Genomic DNA, 15403 nt, shown 5'->3' with positions numbered 1-15403 from the left:
AGACCATTCAGTTTCATCTGAAGGCAGATATGTTGGGTCCATGAGTGTGGAATCGTTGTTAGGACCTGTCTTCAAAATAAGGGGCTCTTCGTCGGATGAGTTGAACAACCCATGACCTCGAACTTGCTTTGTAATGAGGGGTTCTTCATCAGATGAATCAAAACCAGGCTGCGTCACTTTCGTGATGAGAGGCTCCTCGTCTGATGAATTGAACGCCCCTGTTGTATCCATTTGAGACGTGAAAGACGTCGCAAGTTGTAGGTACACGCTGTTGCTTTCGTCATCTGACTCCATGATGTAGATCCTGCAAAATGTCACATAATTATGACAGGGCTAGTACAAGGCTATACAGACTGTGGATGGTATTTACTATTAACATTGCTTTTCACTATTCTTGGTTAAGTTTTAGATGTGTGTGTGTGTGTGTGTGTGTGTGTGTGTGTGTGTGTGTTAAAAAGGGAAATACACAGATATTTATTATGGAATTTAGTCATACAAAGTCAACACACACACACACACACACACACACACACACACACACACACACACACACACACACACACACACACACACACACAAATAAAACTATCAATTAATAGAAAACATTACAAGTAACTTACCTCTCATGTGGCGGTTTCAAACACTTCGCAGAAAGAAAGCCGAAAACTGAATTGACTGCAGTTTTACTAAAACAGCTTCCCACGGTGGAGTGTCTGGATGTGAGTGAAACAATGCAGCTTCCCATCTCCAATGTTTATCTCATGGTACCGTTATCTGGAAGGTGATGCACCTGCCTAAGGGGTACCGTATTCCCACAGGATGTCGTTTATCAGCCGTAGTGAAGTGTCAGGAAGCAAATTCAACGGGTGTGTGGCCTCAGTTAATTGGATTTTTAAACATCGGTCTAGTTAGTTGTTCCGCTAACGCAGAAACTTATGAGAATGTAAAACATTATCACTATGAGCATTTTCCTTTTTACAGCTGATAGTTTGAAATGTTTACAATCATATTGGCTCATGTCTTCTTTGAATCGCTATAAACATTGCAAACACACACATGTTTGTTTAGGAAGTGTGAAAGGAATCTCAAAATCGACAGCGAAACTAAAACAAACAACTACAACTACAACAACAACAACAAAAAAACAACAAGTGACACATGAATTAATTCAGTCTAAAAGTCAGTCAACATGCACACTGCAACTAATCTCACATTATTTTATTGAATACAGTCGTTGTTATGAAACAACAGCAAAGTATGGGATGATTTTTCAGATCATGCCACAAAATAAGGTTGTTTTGTTTCTGCAGGCTGACCAAAGTTTGGTTTGAATTGGGCCGTACAAAAACGTGCAATCATTAAACCCGCAGAAATCACTGAGTGTCAGGGGATTTGCATCTGTAAAATAACCTTAATTTGAGCTACGGCCGTTGGCAGGCTTCCGGTTGCAGAGAGTGAGTGTATGGCGATCGCCCGCCTAAGCGCCGCATTTGGAGATACGGTCTTTAGGCAGGCAGATCAGCGCCAGGCAGTTATCACTCATACCACTTAACTTGGAATGAGTTCTTTCCGCAGTCAACAATTCCGTTACTTTGTAATACCTGCTTTAAGTTCTCTTAATTACTGAGCTAATTAAGCGGCGGAAATAAAAATCAACAACACACAATTGATCTTACATTCAAGCTCGTTCTGATAATGTAAAAAAAAAAAAAAATCCCCAGAAATTGAATTACGGCCTTTAGGCAGGCAACCCTCGTAATCATTACTGGTGTCAGCGTGGCTATGGAATTACTATCAATTACTGCATAGACCCAAACCACCGTCTAATCTGTCGGAGCGTATAAGTAGGGGTGTCTGAACGCGCAGGGACCCGATAGCCAGGTTTGCGGAAAACGTTCAAAATAGTCCGACATTGTGCTTTAAGTTATCACATACACCCCTCAAGTAAGAAAAAGAAAACAACTGTTTTCTTTTGGTTTGTTTATTTTGCAGAACTATTTGGTATTTACATAAACCGTACATCCAAACGAACAACAATAACTCGAAACATTAAAAAAAAAAAATCGAAACAACAATACAATTGTTTGTATCGTACCACAAATGGTTCGCCCAACATACAAGTAAGTCTAAGATGAACCACTTGTGATCGTACTGAATGATCGGAAGTTATTTCTGTCCTGACCTGGGTTCCTCACAATTCATGCAACGTGAAGAAGTGGAGGGGGAAACCGTGCCCGTTTTCTACATTCTCGTTTCATCTTCGAACACGCGTGTCCTGTTTGGTCATACACTGCTTGTTTGTCAGTTTGGCTGTTTGTTTGTTTGCTTGTTGGTGTTTGTTTACAGATGCGGTTGAATGATGCAATTTTTGCTTGATACTTTCTAAGTGTATATGCTTTGGACAAAATGGACTTTTTCAGGTTCAACACTCGTTGAAAAGAATGTATCGCTCATTGCACGCGGCGCTACGATTCACATATGGTTTACTTTAACTGAAAACTTAGAAATACGCTTTTCTCAAAAATGTTAACGAGTTGGGAAGTCTTCGTCGATTTTTAGACAGCGCTACTTTTGGTTTCGCCGAGTTCGTCTCTGAGTCAGTGATAATGTATACGGTACCCATGCATAACCTTGCCGTTACCATACGAACAATTCTCAACATCTGATCTTTCCAGAAAAAGGCGACGGTTTCGATATCAATATGGACCGCAGTTTTTTTCATGCTGATTACTACAGTAGCTTGGTTTTTTTGTTTGGTTGTTTTTGGGGTGTGGGGGTTTCTTTTTCGCGAAGAAGTTTAATTTTGTGCTGGGCGGTTGTATGTCCGAGTAACCTTTTAGATAATGATCTGCGCTAGACACTCATGAAAAATTAAAAACAGAAAGTTTGCAAATGGTCCAACATCTAATATGGACCAGCGAAAAACTAGTTACGTTGTCATAACACATTGCACATGTACAGCGTACCGTTCAAATAAATACCACGATGTAGTCAGCAATAAGAGATCACGTGATTTGTGACGTAGAACATGAATAACAATATAAGCCCTTGGACGAGAAACTGAGAACCCCAAAACATTTTGCGACGAAGATTGCCTCAGAATCCAGATCATTCGAAGAGCTAACGTCAGACAGAGGACTTCAACGTTTTCAATCAAGGTATGTGGTTATTTACTTGATTTAACGTTTGCAACATTGTCATTGTAACACAGACGTTCTATTTGATGTACGTCAAACAGACCCAACAGGTTTAAAAGCAAAACGCGGGGTAGTTAGTAAACAACGTTTTTCTTCTTGTGAATAACTTATTTAGAAAATACGTCAAAGCCAGCTTTTTAGGCTTCGATACAAGACCGTTACCTATGCCTTCTCTGGGTTATACGTACAGTAAGATTATTTGAGATAGTTAAATAAAAAGCTGTTGTGGGTTGGAACATGATTACTTTCTGTAAAATGCGAGGATCCCTCCTTCTACAGCCCATGCTCCTTATTGGGTACCGTTTGGGCATCTCAAAGTGAGACTCTAAGTTTACTTGGGGTAGCCACAACAAAGCTTTTTCAGCATTTAAAATTCCTTAGTTCTTTATGCGTTAAAAATGAAGGTCGCGGGTTAAGACACTTTTAGCTTTTTGAATTTATGAAAATGGTCAAAATTAAATTGTTTGCAAGGTTTGAGTAGGTGGTATTCTTTCCGGTAGTCGAACACATGCGGTTTCTATACCGTTTGCGTGGGTGTCGACGGTCTTCTTTCCACTGCATAGATACTTTACCTCGAACATACAAGACAGTTAATTGTGGCATAAGCGGGTAGGGAAATCAACGGTAATTTTAACAGTGGAATTGATTTCAACATAAATTGGTTTGCCCGAAAGATCTTCGCAACATGGACATGTCTAGTTTCTTTTGACGAGAGTATTGGGTCTTTGTAGCGACATAAAACAAAATGCACTTGTTGCCATAAAAAGGATATGAATGGATATTCCTCACAAATAAAAGTCGCATAAAGCTTGGGTCTCCAATAGAGCGCCGACTGCATTCACTTTCGGTTTCACTTTCAGAGAAACCGAAAATTGCCGTGACAACCATTTCACACAAGCCGCAACAGGTAAACTACCCCCTCTGCAGTCTCGAGGAACTTATCTCCTCATGCAAGGTTTAAAAAAAATGCGATGCGATAAATTCGTTTATCTAATAGCATTAATATTATTATACAAATGAAATCTGCTTGCTTTCGGATGCACATTCTTTACGTACATTAATGATTTGTGAGCACTCTCATTCTGCAGAAAGATGTCCACGTCACAGAAACACAGAGCCTTTGTGAACGCACCGATGGCAAACAAGCCCGTCACCGCCATTCCTGGCATCGGTAAAGTGTTGGGCAGCCGCCTCAACCAGAGAGGATACGCTGACGTGAGTTTGTTAAAAAAAAAACTACAACAACAAAACTTTGAATCCATTTATAATGTTTCTCTAGAATGCATGGTCCTGGTAAATTAATGTCTTTCATGTCTTTGGGGCATTGGAAATCACAGCACACAACATTGTAGATTTGTGAATGCAGGATTTCAAAGTGATGTCTTGGACTGGCAGTACTGCCCACTTTCACAATGGGGCTCGTGAAAACCGTGAAATATTAAACGCTGTACTATGCTGCCGTGCAAGGGTTGGGAGTAAGATAGCTCTTTTCATCAGAGGATGAGAAAGGGAATCGGCAATATGACCGCATTTTTCCCCATGAAAACCCTTTTTTGAACCATTAGGCTTACTTTTTCAAGCGAGCGGATCCCCTTTTTAATACGTATAGCCTCCCGGTGTAAAACTATGTACACATAACGTGGTGCAACATTGTAAACTGAAAGTATTTCGCATTCAGTAAATATACCCATAGACCTATATTAGATATAGGTCCCTGACATACCTAACAAAGTCTGACTTCTTGGTGCAAAATAGCAAACTAAAAGTATTTCGCACTCAGTAAATATATCTGACTAAGTCTGGCTACTAGGTGCTAGCTAGTAAAATGAAAGTCTTTGCATTCAGTAAATATATATGTCTGGCTACTGTAGCGGTGCAAGCTAGTAAAGTGAAAGTTTTTGCATTCAGTAAATATATCTGATTAAGTATGGCTACTAGGTACAAGCTAGTAAACTGAAAGTATTGGCACTGAGTGAAGTGACATGGGTGATGCTTGCTTACACTGTGCAGGCCCCGGCAGTGTACGGTCAGTACTTGATGAAGGGAGCGGACCCCCGAGCGTTCAAGGCCGGCATCAAGGCGGATTGCGGTGCAAACCGCAAGCAGCAGTCCGACTGCCATGGAGCCATGAAAGGCTGGAGTAACCAGCATTTTTACTGAAAACCTCAAGAAAAATGCGTGCACACGTTTCTATAGCAGCAAGTGCCGCAGTTTCCGAGCTGGCGGGCTTCACCTGCGAGGTCCCCCGTGCTTTTTTTATGTTTTATTTTTTTAATTTCATATAAGTGTTTTGTTTTGCTTTTCTAAGTCAAAATGATCTACTTTCTAAAACGTCAAAGGTTAACGTTGATCCTTTTCTCCACGCAAGCACCTGCACCCCAGCCCCAAAAAGTTTTATAACAGAGAAAAAAAAGTTGCGTTACATGTCTTTCGTGACAATTCTTGAACAAAAAATAACCGCCGTGTTCTATTAAAACTTAAACCATCCTATTTGTAATTCCATGTCCTGGAATCTTATGATGCTAAATCAATTAGGATTTGGCTTTTCATTCTCATCGTTAGTTTGCAACATCCAAAGCATTTGTAATAGTATGAATTGATGGTTTTCCCTTTAATTAAGCCAGAAAAACTGAATTACTTGTACTACCCATGTGGTAGGCTAATGAAACTATCAAAGACGAAACAAATTCATAAACGCACTTCTGTAGAAGTGTGTATTTTTTAAATAGAAATGTGAGGTAGGACAGCATTTTTTTTTTTGCAAATAAAGAGCAATCAAACGATATTTTGAAGTGGTGTGAGTAATTCTCTCTCAGCGTTCGATTGCCTTGTTTCTTCGCTTGTTTCTTTTGCTCTCTCTCTCTCTCTCTCTCTCTCTCTCTCTCTCTCTCTCTCTCTCTCTCTCTCTCTCTCTCTCTCTCTCTCTCTCTCTCTCTCTCTCTCTCTCACTCCTGACCCAATCCCAGCAACGAGCAACATGTTGTCTGTTGTCTGTTTGTTGTTGTTCCTGATGAAGCTTACACAAGCAAACATTCGTACTGTGTTGTGGTGTTCTTGTATCGGTGAGTACAGATATCTTTTGTTTTTTAACTTTGTTCATCTCACCACAGTCACTTTGTTGTTTAGATTTTTTTTTTTTTTGGGGGGGGGGGGGTTACTATCTGTTCGCCGACGAAAAAATGGTTCTTTGTTAGAAAAAGGCAAACCACAAACCTTGCACGGTGGTCCGGTTGTTTCTGTTTTAACAGAAAGGAGCCATTTGCCAAAGCAACAAACAACTTCGCGACATAAGCCGGAACAGTACATCAGACGCCCCATGCACCAAGTAAAAACTGCTGCATCATCCAGGATAGTAGTCATGTGCTCGCTCACCACTTTGAGGTCCTGCCCTCAGGACGTCGCCTCCGCACTCATAGATTCCGCACGCTCAGAACTAAGAACAGTTTTATTCCTAAGTCAATTGGCTTTTTAAATACCTAAGTTAATTAAAACTAGTATGTGTGCCGGTGAACATATGCACTGATTTCGGTGATGATTATTTTTTACACTCTTTGATGTGCACCCTTATGCTGAGTGTGATAACCCTCGAATGACTAGTCCTGTGATAAATATTGTTCAATGACATATCTAGTCCTGTGATAATGATAGTTTTTAGCGTTAAACTTTTAGCTAAAGCTGACGGCAATTAACCTATTTGGAATTATTATGGGGGCGAGGACGCCCCCATTCTATACGGATAGTTTAGAGGTTGACCATGGGCAGCGCCATTTTGTTGTGAAATACGTCATCAGTTTGTGACAGGGATGCGCTTGTGAAGAAAAGTTTTCAATGAATTGTTCATGTACTCATCGTATTTTTGATTATCAGGCGTACAAACTACGGCGAAATCGTATGGGTTCCCAGGTCTGAGTTACAATGTACATAACAATTAAGACAAAAAGAAAACGGCCAAGAGCAGTACTTTGTAAAACTCTTTCTCATGAAAGCAGTTCGGCTCAGTATCTCAGGCTTTTACACTTGGACACACACCCAAAACAGCCTGGGTTTGCTCTGTGCAGACTGATTTGATTTTTTTTATAGATCGATTTCGATAAAACCACCAGTGGCTTTGAAAGACTTTAACTCGTCAAACAATCTAACTCGGCCTCAAATGAACATGTCACGGTGTTGAATTTTGATATGTGTCCAGTGTGTACACTGACACACCAAATCAGCAAGAAGAAAAACAACATCAAAAAGAATAGGAATGCAAACTGAAAGTACGCTAGTTGGAATTCCCTGACTGATTGATCGTCGGGCGAATCTGGGTCATGGACGCGGTGCAACGCCATCAACAACTATGAAGGCATACTAGTGGCAAAAAGAGTCGCGCTACCCAGATGTGTACGCGCGAGTTTTTAGGTGTAATCAGCCATCCGCACTCTGGTAATGGCATAATGACAGAGGCTTTTATCTGCCATTGTGGTGTCACGGGGATGGGACATGATATGGATACCGTATTATTTTGAGTCTGTTGACGAATCAGTCAAAACTGACTAGCCCAGAATGAGAATGACCCCTCATAACTACAAGAATACACAGATGCATACTATGTGTACACACAACCATGTGTTGTGTACGCATGCGTTTATGTGTGTGTGTAAGGGGGTGCGGGCATTCAAGAGTGAGAGTGTGTGTGTGTGTGTGTGAGGGGGGGTGGGTGTGTGTGTGCGAGAGAGAGATAGAGTGAGATAGGGCGGAGAGAGAGACAGACAGACAGAGAACTTCTTGGCATACTTAAGATGGGTCTGTGTGTGTATGTGTGTGTGTATGTATGTATGTCTTTCGGTGCCTCTGTGAGTGAAGTGGTGTGCAGTTTCAATTGTCTTCACGTTTTGATATTTAAAGGCCATTGCAAGACAAGGAGATAGAATCTGCAGAGTGGTGGTGGTGGTGGTGATGGCGAATAAAGAGAGGGGGGGGGGGGGAGTCAGCGGAATAAGTGTTTGAGCGTTCTAATTTTCAAATCTAAATGCTGCGTTTGGTAGTCTTTTCAGACCGTAATATTCTACAATGGAAAGTATGTTTGTTTACGTTAAATGCGAAGCGTTTTAGCTCCGCGTACGGCACGGAATGTGTCAGTACAGTGCTTGCGTTTGTCAGATTACACGTTTAACTTCCTCAATCCAACGGTTTTAATCTGCTTTGACGAATGCGTATCTTGACGAATGCGTATCTATCAGGACTAAGTAAAATATGATGGCTGGCGAACGGACGTCGGGACTCCGGACACATTAGAATGGAACAAGAACAAAACCGCTTGTGCCGGGATCAAAATTAATTTAATTATTTGCGATTGTTACGGAACATTTGCGAGAAGATCGTTGCAGGTGTTTCTAAATTACAGTTTGCCAACGAAAGTACCTTGACATTTTGTCAAGGTCCAATTCGTAAGAAAACTGTTTCAAAATGGCGCCCTAGGTGTAATAACTTTAGAGATGATACGACACCCATTGACCAAAAAAAAAAAGAAAAAAAGAATTCATACATCTTTGGCTTGTGACATTTTCAGAATGTCACAGTGTCGAAACAAGCGTGAAAAACTTAGAAAAATATACCGGACATACTTTATGATACAGACTGTTGAATATAATGATATGCCAAAAATCATATAATCGAGGGTGGGGTAATTGGATGGGGTATCCTCAATGTTTGATTGCAATTCAGATTCAATGCCCTCAGCAAAGTAAAGTTAAAATGAAAATTAACAACATTATTCTGATAATTTTATATATTACGGCGACGGGCGCAATGGCCTATTTGATAAAACAGCGGCCTCCTAAGCGGAAGGTCGTGAGTTCGAAACCCGGCACCGATGTTTGTAAATGTAATGGTATGTCAATTAAACAAAGTTACAATAAGCAACGGTTCTGGTTGCTATTTGTTCAAATGAAACGATATTTGAAATAACGTTTGAAACAAAAGTGACTTTCCTCACACCATAGATATCCCTTGACAGGATCGCCAACTCTGCGCGCGCGCCAACGCTGGCCCTGTTTCGAACTCCCGTCTGCGGCTGCGAGAGGTTTTGACAGTAACTTTACTTCCGGTGCAGTCTTTCAACACATGGAGAAGAAGGAGAATTTCGAAGGGGAGGTGAAGTTTGTGGCTGAGGTATGTGAAAATCAAACAAAGCAATACAAAAAGATCATTGCTGATGATTGAAATGAGTCATGTGAATCAACAATAAAGATTGATTGTGGACGGCACGTCATTATTTTTGTTTTTAACACTTGAAACGCGAGAGCATCTGACACACTGGTAAATCCGAAGCTGTGCACGCAAGCTGATCAGCAGATCGTTTTTCTGCAGAATTCTCGCTCACATCGGCCACTATTTTAGCTCAGCGAACCGACAAATTTGCAACAGAACAATTTCTGAATGTTAGAAATTCGGCTGTAGATTTATAGATACCCTTTCTATTCCATGGTTGTTGTTTTTTCAGGGGGAAAGTACCGATCGACATCTCAATCGCTGAAAAGATGACAGCATCACCACAAAAGAAACTCCAAGAATTGCCAAAAGTAAGTAAAAATATTGACAGATCTATGTAAAAGACTATGAACATGATTTAGAACTGGAACAACAGATATTCAAGAAATAACCGATAAGTGATATATTATAACTGAACCATTGATTGATTTGAATGTACATCATGCATGGAAGTTAAAAATGGTGCAGGAACTGAAGTCAGATCAACACATCAAAAAGATCAGTGCAATATATTTGTTTTCTTTCCCCTCCAGCATAATTCTGTTTTGATATATGCTTGATGTCTTCTGTTGTTTTTAAATTCATTGTCACTTCTAAATTGCATGCTTTATTGCAGAACGCTTGTGCATCTATCAAGAATGACAACTGCCTTTCACCGGAGCTCAGAGGGCTTGTCGACCAATTCAGTAATTGAAAAGTAAGTTTTTGAGTAAGGCGATATAAAAAAAATCAGCTTGCAAAGTCCCAGTACCTGAAAGATCACTTTCATTCATAGTTTTCGAGCAAAAATACTGCTTCGTTGCACAGAGAGGCTACTGTTTACAAATATTTTAGGTTCATGCCTGCCACTACAATATTTCATGTGTTTTATAGGATCATTAATGGCACTTGTCATAGTTGAAAAACATGATAAGGATTCATGAAAGTGGTTTGTCAACACGTTCTATAACGACAAATGGAATACAAAATTTAATATGTTCACATCCATTCATGTAAAGTGTAGTTTTGGGTTGTTGTCGTGTGTTGTTGGTTTTGATTGTGTGCATGCATCTACATCTTCAGTTTCACTCTTGGGTTGATTTCTGCTATATTTGTGTGTTGTTTTAATTATAATATTTTATTTTCTGTGTTTTAGGTGCAGATCTGGAAGAGAAACTTCTGCTTCTTCATGACTGCCTAGTTCCCTGAGGCAAGGTTGGGAATGCTGCCAAGGAGAAGGCGTGGGCCAGGTACAACTCTGCTTTTTCAACCCAGCATTCAGGCATTACTGAGTTGACAGTATCCCCTGCAGTTTCAGCCTGGATTGCCTTGAACATGTTTATACTGTTGGTGTCTTAAAGGCCTATGAAGAAAAACTAGGGAACCAGTAAGTGCATTAGAAATCAAAGAGGATGAAGAGGACAATGCAAAGTATGTTGGAGGATGTGTTGCCAAAAAGCTAAAACAGAGAGTTTGGTGTCTCCAAAAGAGTGCGTACAGAGATGAGAAATTGCAGTGTTTGGAAGCCCTGACTTGCGCACCTGAATCCTACAGTGAAGAGAGTAAAACCACCCCTGACATGACAAGCATGCTGAACAAGGGCAAACTGACCTTTGTCAAGCCCAATGTATTGCAGATGTGTCTGTCCATGCAACACAAAGCAGAAATCTTAAACAGAATGAGGCAAAGCGTTGATGATATCAAATAACCAAAGGGAAGTAATTGCTCTTTATTCATACGACATGACTGTGTAATAGAGTAAGCGAGAGTTGTACAAAACCTTTTCTCCTGGCACCTGAGAGAATAACAAGCATTGAAATATACAAGCGACTTTCATCCTCTCGTGCCAGGAGAAACGGTTCCGTACAACTCTCGCTTAATCTATTACACATGTCGTATGCATAAAGAGCGATTACTTCCCTTTGGTGATTTGATGTCCATGGAACATATTTTCTGGGAAACCTGTGCATCAACACACAGGCAAAAGCAGATGACTTTATTGAACCATGCAGGAACAGTGATGCTGTTCCGATGTGTTTTTATGACACTTTGTATTCATTTGATCTTTCACAAGCTGTTCAAGAAGACACTTTGCAAGCAAAATGTTCTGGTTTTTTTTTAAATAAGACTCCACCACAAACTGAAGACAATGATGGACAAAATGAAATGTACATGGAAAGAAAAGACTGAGGAAAAAGCTGAAAACATACAATGTTGGACAAAATGAAATGCACATGGAAAGAAAGGAGTTTGAGGAAAAAGCTGAAAACATACAATGTTGAGAACAATCAGGAAGGATCTCTGTAGTGTGTTGTGTATGATCTTTCTTCATGCAGTACAAACTATCCTATCTGATCAAGTGCATGTACATTGAATTTGAACTTCTTGATTGTTGTCTTAGGTGTCGATTTTTGGTGTTAAAATCTGCTGTCGTTAAAATGTACTTCTCTTCCTATTTGGTTCAGTATTGTATCACATGGCTTGTTCAGTGCCTGTTCTGTATTTTCATGAGTCCATGTAAATTTAAGTCTGCAACATGAAAAATTGAAACATATTCATTTTGCTATGGTTCAAACCTAATTCCTTGGTGTACTTGTTCAAGATATAATTTTGACAGCGAGATATTTTGCAAACAGTTTTCATTTCAAAATCAATTGTCAGCCACTTGATAAACTTTATGTCTTGCATCGATGCGTCTGATTGTTTTTATGTTGACCACTATGTACACTGGAATTTGCTTTGCTTTCCTAATAGAACATGTTCAGTCGCATACCAGCAACACTTTGTTATAACCTTGAATGGTTGAAAACGACGTTAAACACCAAATAAAGAAAGAAAGAAAGAAAGCAACACTTTGTTAACGTTTGAAGTTGGAAGTTGTATGAACTCAAATAGAGCATATGTATCTTTGGTCAAAGTGACACACACACACACCATACAGTGACAATTAATGCAGGGCCGGACTAGGGCTACCGGGCGGGGGGGGTTATGGGGGTTGCGCAACCCCCCCTCCCCAACCTAAACATGTACCTCACTTATTTACAAAAAATGTATTATTGTTTACTTTATGCCGTTTCATGCAAGGAGCGACCATTTTCCTATCTCAGAATATGACCTACCCTTCAGCTTAAGGGGGCTTCGCCCCCTGACCCCCACAAGGGGCAGAGGAACATCCCCCTGGACCACCACTGGCAACCCCCCCCCCCCCCCCCCCCCCACTCCTCTTTGCTTAGTCCGGCCCTGTAATGTACCAACATTCACTATCTCACTCAGTCTCAATTCGCACAATTTGACACAAGAAAGATTCCTATTCATACACATGCATATATTTAATCAATGAAGTAGTTACATTCTCAAAGTTTCAACATGTTGCACCCAAATTAAAGCATAAATTCTTGTGACATTTAATTAATCAATTAATTAACGGGAATTAATCAATGCTTTAATTTGGGAGTTTGAAATTTGTCGCAATAATTTCTTGGTCAAGTTTATTTACATTCTCTGCTAAAGAGCTTTACAGTCAAATCCAATTTTTTACACCTAACCTATAAAACACAACATTCCAAATGAAAAAAAAAATCATTCTCTTGGCTCAGAATTGATGTTGAATAATTGTAACACAAAGCGATTTACTGAAAATGTTACTTGTCACTCACTTCAACACTGTCGCCAAGCCAGTCTAAACTGCAGCACGCTGCTTCGGGAGGGACTTTTTCCTTTACACTTTAAATCTAAACACCATCGGCTGCGTAGAAAAATCACTGAAAATGCTGACTCAAAGTCAAACCTTAACCAAGCTGGCCTCCAGGCTCCAGCACAACAACCTTAACCACCTGGTTCACCTCGTTCTTCGCGAGGCACCACGACTCGGGACGCTGCTGTACATCACGACACAGTTCTTCAAAGTTGTAGTTGCAACAACCTCTGGCAATTCTGGTGCGGGACGGAATGTCTGAAAAAAAGCAGAACAATAAACCCTTAGTAAAACTAAATTTCTAGAGAAATAAGTCTAACTGTCCATACAAATAGCTGGATGATAGCTATTAATGGCAGTTGATAGACGTTTGAAGTTGAACGATCTGGTGGAGAATAGGTCGACAAGCTCCCTGAGCTCCGGTGAAAGGCAGTTGAAAGGCAGAAAGAACAAGCGTTCTGCAATAAAGCATGCAATTTAGAAGTGACAATGAATTTAAAAACAACAGAAGACATCAAGCATATATATATATGTTCTGCGCGTTCTTAGAATCCGGTTTCATTCTAGAATGGACCGGGTCCAGGTTGGAATTCTAACCCTGCGCAAGTACAGGGGTGCCATTCTAGAATGAAACCCTTGTTGCTGGTCCATTCTGAGGAAAGTTGACATGCGTGAAGCATCGCGAGAGTGACTAAAGGGGGCCGTAATATTTGTAGGTAAGACAGAGTTGTCTTCCCTTGAATTATCTCCACCTGCACCTTCCCGTTGATAAAATGGGGCTGATTTGTCTACCCCTGAAAAAATCCTTTGGCGATCTTGCGATGTCATGTCATGTCAAGAAAGTTGACACTCCTGAGTACGCAATAAACAAAGGCAGACCATAGCAAGGGGGACTACCAGTGCGGTAATGTTTTCAGGGCAGTTGTTTTTGTGATGTCTTTGAGTAAAGTGTAAAAAACCCGAAAAAAACACCCAACCAAACACATAAAAAACAAAAACAAACAGAAAATCCAGTTACAAGCGAGATCTGCAAAACACTGTCAGTCCGGAAATTTCCGTTCGTAGCGATCAGTGCTCTGAGTGTCTCTCAAAATCGTAATCACTTTCAGAACATCACAATCCCAATTCACGATGTCTTTGAGTAAAGTGTAAAAAACCCGAGAAAAAAACCCCAACCAAACACACAAAAAACAAAAACAAACAGAAAATCCACATTTGTGGCTTTGGCTGTGTGATAGTCTAACTGAAATGACTATTCCAACTTGGACCCAAATTCCAACCTTGCGCACGGCCGATTCTAGAATGGACCAGCAACAAGGGTTTCATTCTAGAATGGCACCCCTGTACTTGCGCAGGGTTAGAATTCCAACCTGGACCCGGTCCATTCTAGAATGAAACCGGATTCTAAGAACGCGCAGAACATATATATCAAAACAGAATTATGGTAGAGGGGAGAGAAAACAAATATATTGCACTGATCTTTTTGATGTGTTGATCTGACTTCAGTTCCTGCACCATTTTTAACTTCCATGCATGATGTACATTCACATCAATCAATGGTTCAGTTATAATATATCACTTATCGGTTATTTTTTGAATATCTGTTGTTCCAGTTCTAAATTTTCATAGTCATTTACATAGATCTGTCAATATTTTTACTTACTTTTGGCAATTCTTGGAGTTTCTTTTGTGGCGATGCTGTCATCTTTTCAGCGATTGAGATGTCGGTACTTTCCCCCTGAAAAAACAACAACCATGGAATAGAAAGGGTATCTATAAATCTACAGCCGAATTTCTAACATTCAGAAATTGTTCTGTTGCAAATTTGTCGGTTCGCTGAGCTAAAATAGTGGCCGATGGGAGCGAGAATTCTGCAGAAAAACGATCTGCTGATCAGCTTGCGTGCACAGCTTCGGATTTACCAGTGTGTCAGATGCTCTCGCGTTTCAAGTGTTAAAAACAAAAATAATGACGTGCCGTCCACAATCAATCTTTATTGTTGATTCACATGACTCATTTCAATCATCAGCAATGATCTTTTTGTATTGCTTTGTTTGATTTTCACATACCTCAGCCACAAACTCCACCTCCCCTTCGAAATTCTCCTTCTTCTCCATGTGTTGAAAGACTGCACCGGAAGTAAAGTTACTGTCAAAATCGTCTTTTCCGCTTTCCGCTACTTGGTGAGCGCGCGCAACGAGTTGGCGATCCCGTCAATACACATCTATGCTACACGCATCGTGACTAGACTCAAGACTCAAGACTCAAAATGTTACTGTCC

At 40.3% G+C, this 15403-nt stretch overlaps 1 protein-coding gene and 1 long non-coding RNA gene across 4 annotated transcripts; both read left to right on the top strand.

Moving 5' to 3' along the window:
- Nucleotides 1-3000: 3000 nt before the first annotated feature.
- Nucleotides 3001-5982, top strand: LOC138955372 (barrier-to-autointegration factor-like). Of its 2 annotated transcripts, XM_070326985.1 has the most exons (4): nt 3079-3158; nt 4058-4104; nt 4286-4412; nt 5208-5982. In XM_070326985.1, exons 3-4 carry the CDS (start codon nt 4290-4292, stop codon nt 5355-5357), a joined length of 273 nt encoding a protein of 90 aa, XP_070183086.1. In that variant the 5' UTR covers nt 3079-3158; nt 4058-4104; nt 4286-4289; the 3' UTR covers nt 5358-5982. The 2 variants fall into 2 exon arrangements, with proteins under 2 accessions (XP_070183085.1, XP_070183086.1); XM_070326984.1 differs by lacking the exon at nt 4058-4104 and having other exon boundaries at nt 3001-3158.
- A 2851-nt stretch (nt 5983-8833) lies between these two features.
- LOC138955376 (uncharacterized) lies at nt 8834-12274 on the top strand. Of its 2 annotated transcripts, XR_011452216.1 has the most exons (4): nt 8834-9350; nt 9682-9760; nt 10066-10146; nt 10585-12274. It is a non-coding gene; the product is annotated as an uncharacterized lncRNA (long non-coding RNA). The 2 variants fall into 2 exon arrangements; XR_011452215.1 differs by having other exon boundaries at nt 9026-9760.
- The last annotated feature ends 3129 nt before the right edge of the window (nt 12275-15403 follow it).

This window comes from Littorina saxatilis, unplaced genomic scaffold (genome assembly GCF_037325665.1).
Source record: "Littorina saxatilis isolate snail1 unplaced genomic scaffold, US_GU_Lsax_2.0 scaffold_250, whole genome shotgun sequence".
Taxonomy (NCBI): Eukaryota; Metazoa; Mollusca; class Gastropoda; order Littorinimorpha; family Littorinidae; genus Littorina; species Littorina saxatilis.
This window is presented reverse-complemented; position numbering and strand designations above follow the sequence as displayed.